Below are 7,302 nucleotides of genomic sequence, written 5' to 3' on the forward strand. Positions count from 1 at the left end.
AGAACGATCCAATAAGTGTATTTTTTCTATATTAAAATTCTGTAAATACTTACACATAACTTACTTCTAGGTGCTTTATGTATGAAGTGTGTAATTTGTCAGCAAGTGTTTGGGACAAGCTAAATAGCCTTCAGAATGTAACTGAAACAAAATATTTTTATCAGGAAGTTTTTTTCTTAACATATGAGAAGCTCTGTAGACTTCTAAACATATCACAGAACTCTAGGAGTATCCGAGAGGCATGACTGGAAGAGGGACTGCAGGTGTAAAAGGGTCTTGTGTTTCACTGGAGGAGGGATTGTTGCAAGTAGTATTTGATTTGTCTTTCTTCTTAACATAATTTGCTTTTTTTCAGAATGCAGGGACATTCTACTTCCTGTGATTACAAAAGAGCTGAAGGAATTACTGGAACAGAAGGATGACCAGCAGCTCCAGGTCCAAGAGAAGAAGTACTGCATTGAATTGCTTAACAGTATTCTGGAGGTTCTGAGCTGTCAAGACCCTGTAAGTATTGATGATGATGTAGATGTCCCAAGTCTGTAGTAAGCCTGAGCTGATTAGATAGTAAATTATTGATGCTGATGAATCTTGTTTAAATTTTTAATAAAAGTCAGTGGCAAATTGAACTTTTCTCCTATTTATCATAAACTAAGGGGTTATTGAGGTATTAAAGGTGAAGTACTGAAATATATGCTAACTTTTTTTTATTTCTCAATGTTATATTCTTTAAATAATCAGCTGCTGTAAATCGCTGCAGTGTTATTAAAACCAGGGAGGCTGCTGTGTTTTTTCCTACCGCTTTTAGTTTTTGCTGGTGAAGTTCAATGGAATACGTACTGAAGTGAGTTAGTATATTATGATACCAAGCTGAGCAGTGCGGTTGACGCATGTGAGAGACGCGATGCTGCTCGGAGGGAACTAGACAAGTTCAAGAAATGGGCCCACGTAAACCTCATAAGGTTCAACAAGGCCAAGTGCAAGGTCCTGCACCTGGGTCAGGACAAGCCCCAGTACCAGTACGGGCTGAGGGATGATGTGATAACAAAGCCGCCCTGTGCACAGGGACTTGAGGGTGCTGGTGGGTGGGCATGAGCCAACAGTGTGCAACTTCTAAGCAACTTGGAGTTGAAGGTGTCCCTGCTCATTGCAGGGACTTGGACTAGATGAGCTTTAAAGGACCCTTCTGACCCAAACCATTTGATCAGTCTGCCATTATTCAAAGTATTCTGAAAAAAACCCCAACAGATTAATCCTGTTTGTTTTATAAAAGCCTTTGCAGTTTCTGAAGATTTTTCAGTTACAGGTGTTGTACCTTCTGCTTTCTGGTTTTGGCAATGTAAAACAGGTTACTCTTTCCTACACTTCACTTTGAGTCCGTAGTTTCTCACTCAGGCTCCTGGAGTTTTGGAACACAGTAGAAATTGTGATCTGGATGGATTCTTTTCTTGTTTGAGAGGATATTGATTTGACTTTTTAGCCCTTCACTTTTTAATGAGCAGTAGGTTATTCAATGGAATTTCACAATAATTTGAGGAACTTAGTTTTGAGAAAACCTCATGATAAATTACATTAGGAAAGTTGTAATTTCTCCTGTGAATAAGTGCTGATTTCTCCTGAGCTATGGTTTTCTGATACATGTGTTCAAACTTTGCAGACGTGTGATAAAGGCAAGTTGTCATTTAAGTCATTTTTCACTATGGATCCTTGGATCATTTTCTTGTAATGAAATTATTACAGCATATTGCTTGGTTTCAGATAAATCTTTTGAATCTGAAACTGAAGAGGCTTGTCTGTTTGCACAGGGTGATCTTTTTGTGTGTATTATGAACTGTTTTCCTCGTTGTTTTGGCTGTAGCTTAAGAGGTATTGGAACATTTGAATTTTAAATAGAATTCATAAGAGAAATGGTGAAAGCGTAGTAGGGCAAACAGTGAAGGTATAAGTTCATAGAGCTGCAGCATAAAGTATAAACCAGTTTCATTACTGTATACTTTAAAAGTTGTAGTGGAGTTGTGAAGCCAAATGGATTAATTCTTTCTGCATGTGTACCATATAAATTAGGTTTATTATCAAACTTTAACAATTGCTGCTCGTGGTAAGAGCAGCTGAAATGTCAAAGACTTGGCAGCACCCACTGAAAATATGGGTTTGTAGAGTGGGAACTACTTGCAGAACAACATGAAGAAGTCAAATTGTTGTTCCTTGGTACATCTATCTGTAGCCCCTTGCAGTCTGGAAGCTATTTTCTGGATTCAATCTCGTCCAGTTTCCAGAAGCAGGAACTGATATATCCAGAATGATGTAGAAACCTGATGGTTTTTTTTCTGAAGAAGAAACACTTGAAAATGTAGCATTTTTCTAAAGCCATCCTGTTTTATTTAGTTCTCAGATTACTGTTTCTAAAGAAAAACACACCTATTTCAACTTGTGTTTTATTCATATTTTAATTGTGACTGTTGGCACAAAACCAGTTACTGAGTAGAATTCTGGTTAGTAAATATTTTTGTTCATTTTTGGAAATGCTTGTAAATTTCCATCTTGGGGGGAAAAAAACCCTGTGTTTATGTTTTTACATTCCTCAATATTAGTAAAAATATAAAGCTTGAGGGATGGAAGATGACCTGTATCTGAACTGATACATCTCCTGTAGAAATGTCTATAGAAATAAAGTGTAAATGAAGTGCAACGATGATTGAAGAAAATAAAATGTCTGAAACGTTTGTTTCAATAAATTCCATGTTTGAGAGGTTTGTAACTGGTGGTTTTGGATGGTTCTGTGAATATGTTAATGTACATATGCCTCAATGACTTAAAGATAATTAGAAAATACTTTAGATTTCATTTGGGAACACTTTAGTTGAAATGAACGTGGTTAGTGTAATGCTTCTGAGAGCTTTTGAAAAGCTTTTAATTTTTTTCCTTCAGCTGTTCTCACTTGATACTAGGTAAATGCTTAGCTATATATTTAAAATCAAATGCATTTAATCATTAAGGAGTATGTTATCTTTAATAATAGTTTCTTTTTTTTTGTTGAGTTTTTTTTCATTGATCAGTATGATGTGTATGTTTAAACACGGCTGGAGACCAGAAGTTTGATGGGTGACTGTGCTCTTCACAGGCCTTGGACGTTCAGTCTTTTAACAATTCAGTTAAAATTATGTAAATTATATAGGAAGATGTTATTTAAAAGCAAGTAATGTATCCTGTGTTTTTACTCCCATTGAGAGAAGTAGGCAACATGTAACCTATTATGTCATGAAAATCACTGAGAATTTAAAACATGTGCATTTAAAAAAAACCCAACACATTCACATTTGTATAGAAGTGGCATTTCTTCAATACCTTGTTTCAAGGAAGGTAACCTGTAACCTGATTGTCTGTGAGGCGTTTGGGTTGCAGTTATCATTGGGTTGCATTTGCAGTAAGTACTGATGAATTTCTGATCTAAGGAGACAAGTCCCTTGGATGAAGTTTAAAACCAGTAGTGGGCCCAGTAACGCCCCCTCTGGGAGCATCATATTCGTAAGAAACAGTGTAGAATAGCTGAGACATTAAGAGAAGAACCAGATGCTTCTGTTGAGGAAAAAATACAAACCCTGGTGTGCCTTCTGGCAGTACAGCTGCTGGTCAGGGGCAATGCGGGTGTTAGAGTATATTAATGTATATTAATGTTAGAGTATATTAATGTATATTAATGCATCTGATGCATGCAATCTGACAGCCCTTCGTAAGATGACTTTGTCTCTGATCTGACATATATCCTGTAGTTTAATATTTGCTATATCAAAGCATGTTTTTATTTATGTGATTATTTTAATGTGATATGAAACTCTTCTGGAATCTAACAAAATCTTGATTGAGACTACAAGTGGAAGTCAGATGTGTGATCCTTTCCTGCCCTGTGTGCAGTCAGCAGTTGACAGCAGCTGTATTTTAAGCTGTAGATTATAATAACAAACAAGGCTGGAAATGTTTAGAGTTGTGCAGAAATTTGTGAAGTGTTTTCCTAACTTATGGCAGAACTTAAGACTTCAGCAAAAGAGAATTTCAATGGAATTTAGTCAGGTAACCTGCATGTTCTTTTAAGGCCAGTTACTTTAATTTCTTCTGCATACAGTTTTCAGTAAGAACAGTGCATGATTATGCGATGTGATTAAAAAAACTAATCTTTTTATGTGTACTGGTGTTTTTTGTGTGTGTATATGTCTGGAGAACCACCAAGTTACAGAACTGGGTGAATAAGTGGGCAAGCATACTCCACTGGATTGGTGTAGAGTTCCCTTCCTTTGGGGCAGCCCATATGGTGCTGTGTTTTAGATTTGTGACCAAAACACTGTTCGTAACAGACCAGTGAAAGTTTCAATTACTGCTGAACAGTGCTTGGCCAGTGCCAAGGCCTTCTCTGTTTCTCACTCTGCCCCGCACTGGGGAGTAGGCTGGAGTTGGGCAAGAGTTTGGGAGGGGACACAGAGAGTTTGGGAGGGGACACAGCTGGGACAGCTGAAACAAGTTGACCGAAGAGGTATCTCTAAGGGATATCTCAAGTACAGTTTGTGTAATATTACAGTTCGAAAGGAGCCATTCAGTTAGTTTGTGTTTGCCACTGTCCAAATAAATGGACGCTCAATCATATCCCGAAGTGCGCGATTGACTCCCAGACAGTGGAATTACTGTAAGTTTTGTCCCAACCCTGCAGAAATTTAACTGGAGTGTGAAAGCTGAATCAGACACTACCTGCTATTACCCTGCACAGATATTTTTTAAGAGAGTGAAATTTTGTTTGGTTTGGATTTTCTTTTAGCTACTTTGTGTATCAGTGTGTGCCATCCATCCTATCAATGAATCTTGAAAGCATTTGAGTTTTGTGAGAGAACTTCCTACTGCTGACCTGTGTTCCTCGTATGAGCTCTGATTGTTTCAAGTCTTCATCAACTAGAAAATCCTTTTCAATGGGCAAGACAAGCATACATTTTTGATAACAGTATTCCAGCAAATGAAATGATACAGTTCATGTTTTCCAAGGGAGCATTTATATATGGTACAAGGTGTTAAATTAGCTTCTGAAAAGTCTTACGTTTAACCAAATGGAATGCCAAGTGGTGAGTTTGCTTTAGGTTTCACTAAAAAACATATGTCATCCTTGTGAAGTGAAATTTGATCTAAGAAAACGCACGTTACAGTGGGTTGCTAGACTGTCTCCTGAAGCTAGAAACTGTTAGTTAAAATAAAAGCTGAAATCTTGTGTATAGACAATGTGTGAAAAGACTGTTTTTCTTAAGTTCGCAATGTCAACATTGAATGCCTAATTGTTTCTTAGATCATCAAGAAGAAAGGTAGACTCAGTTTTCTAAGGAAACAATTTTAATTCATTTGTGAACATTTCTCTGAAAATTCAAAGGCTTAGCAGAAAATAACCTTTGCATACTTGAGTGTACGTTACTTTTTTTTTTTCCAGGAACAGTGTGATGTGTGCTAATTGGGAATTCAGAATAGAGCTCATCTTTAATAAAAGTCATGGCTAAATGTTAAAACCATTATGCGATGTTCTGAACTGTTACTAAGAATGGTATAGCATGTACTGAAATGTGGAAGGAAGTGAGGTTAGATTATAAGAGCCTCATCTTTGCATTATAAAAGGAAAAAAAAGGCAAATTAAGGAACTTTTGCCTTCCTCGTGTCCAAGAAAAGAGTGTGAAGTGCTACAATGTGGCTGTTGTTGTTTTTAAAAAAATATAGTGGTGATCAGTATTATAAGAACAGCAATGATTAATACTTCTTAAATTGTAACAGAGGCCAAATCACAGAATAATAAAGTATTTCTTGTAGCACTGCGGGTAACAACTCCAGCTGAGTTGCTGTTTTTTTGTAACTCCCTTTGGTATGGCAGGTGCCTGGACAGAGTTCTAAACAGAATAAGCGTTACAATTCTTGCAGTGAGATGTAGTATCTTTCCCAGGGTGAAAACACTTTCTGCAAAGTATATGTGAGTTTTAGAGGGTTTAGAGATGATTTTCAGGAGGTAGCCACTGTTACTGCAGGTAACATACCCTTGAATGAATATTGAGAAGCATCAGCAAAAAAAAAATAAATGTCTTCCACGTTTACTTTGTTTAATGTGTCTTCCCTTTTAATAAATTTTTTTTTTTTTTTTTTGCATGGCTGTGTGGGGCGTTTTGGTAATGTGTTAGCAAGGAACGTGGTACAAGTGTACCACTGCATTCCCGGGGTTCATCGTGGGGCTCCTGCTCAGTCTGCTGTACGTGGCTTGGGGAGTTTACACTGGCTAAAGTGTGCTCTGATCCTGGGGTTCTAACATCTCCGCGACGGATACGGCTCAGCTTTCTGAAGGCAGAGAGCTTAGAAACATGCTGGGGGACCTTATGTTGATGCGACCTAAATATTGATTGAGAGTCTAATGTCTTAATTTCTAGCACTGTCAGGGAGCTTCTAGTTTATCTCTCTCTGGAGCTGTGTGCAACAAAAGCCACTCAAAAGTAGTACATGGTAAATGGAAGTGGTCAAAGGATTTGCCTCGAAATGATTCTGAAGCAAGCTGCTGATACAGGCACAGCCGTCTTACTTTAAGGGGCTTGATTTCTGCTTTAGGTAAAGGTATACGTAAGTGCTGTATTTAATTTTTTGTCATTATAGGGAGGAAGTTATACAAATAATGTAGTTTCTCAAATTGGTGTTTCTATTTTCCAATTGATGTAAATAAGAAACGAAAAATTCAGGGGCAGGATCTATGAATGTGTTCTACTCTAGGTTGCTTCACTTTTCCTCTACTGCTGTCTTATGTGCTAGCTTGATAAAATTACCAGTTTTACAGCAGGTGGCTTGCCAGAGGTGCTCTGCTGTCCTAGGATGCATTCTCTCAACAGTCCAGAACACTTGTCTGAGAGCAAATTTTGACTGGCACCCCAATGCACAAGGGTTACAAATGTTCTACATTTCAAACTTCAACATTATTTAATAATGCAGTACTCTGAAATAAGAGATGCAAATTGCTTTTGGACAGAAGTGCACAATCATGAAATGTATTGCTGTTGTCAAAGTTCAAGAAGATTATACAAAAAAGGTTTGAAAACAAACCAGAAAATTTGCATAGACCTTTGTAAATGAAACAAAATTCATCAACAGTATACTCTGAAGACGTATCAAAACTCACCCAGAGTGTAATATATCTAAAGCTAATTATTTCCTGAAAGTTATGTTTGAGACTATAGTAATGCTTATGAATATGGAAGGCGTTCAAGTTGGAAGAAATAGGATGCCTTTTGCAGAAACACAAAATCCTGCTGA

At 37.3% G+C, this 7,302-nt stretch overlaps 1 protein-coding gene across 1 annotated transcript in view; it reads left to right on the forward strand.

Annotated features, from left to right (window-relative positions):
• Positions 1 to 355: 355 nt before the first annotated feature.
• Positions 356 to 7,302, forward strand: part of LOC104279963 (dedicator of cytokinesis protein 2-like) — a gene marked incomplete at both ends in the record, with an annotated part of 78,841 nt that continues 71,894 nt past the window's right edge. Inside the window, one exon of the mRNA XM_009877443.1 lies at positions 356 to 504. Coding sequence (XP_009875745.1) covers positions 356 to 504 — 149 coding nt within the window. The remainder of the gene's footprint in view (positions 505 to 7,302) is intronic.

This window comes from Apaloderma vittatum, unplaced genomic scaffold (genome assembly GCF_000703405.1).
Source record: "Apaloderma vittatum isolate BGI_N311 unplaced genomic scaffold, ASM70340v1 scaffold2371, whole genome shotgun sequence".
Lineage (NCBI taxonomy): Eukaryota > Metazoa > Chordata > Aves > Trogoniformes > Trogonidae > Apaloderma > Apaloderma vittatum.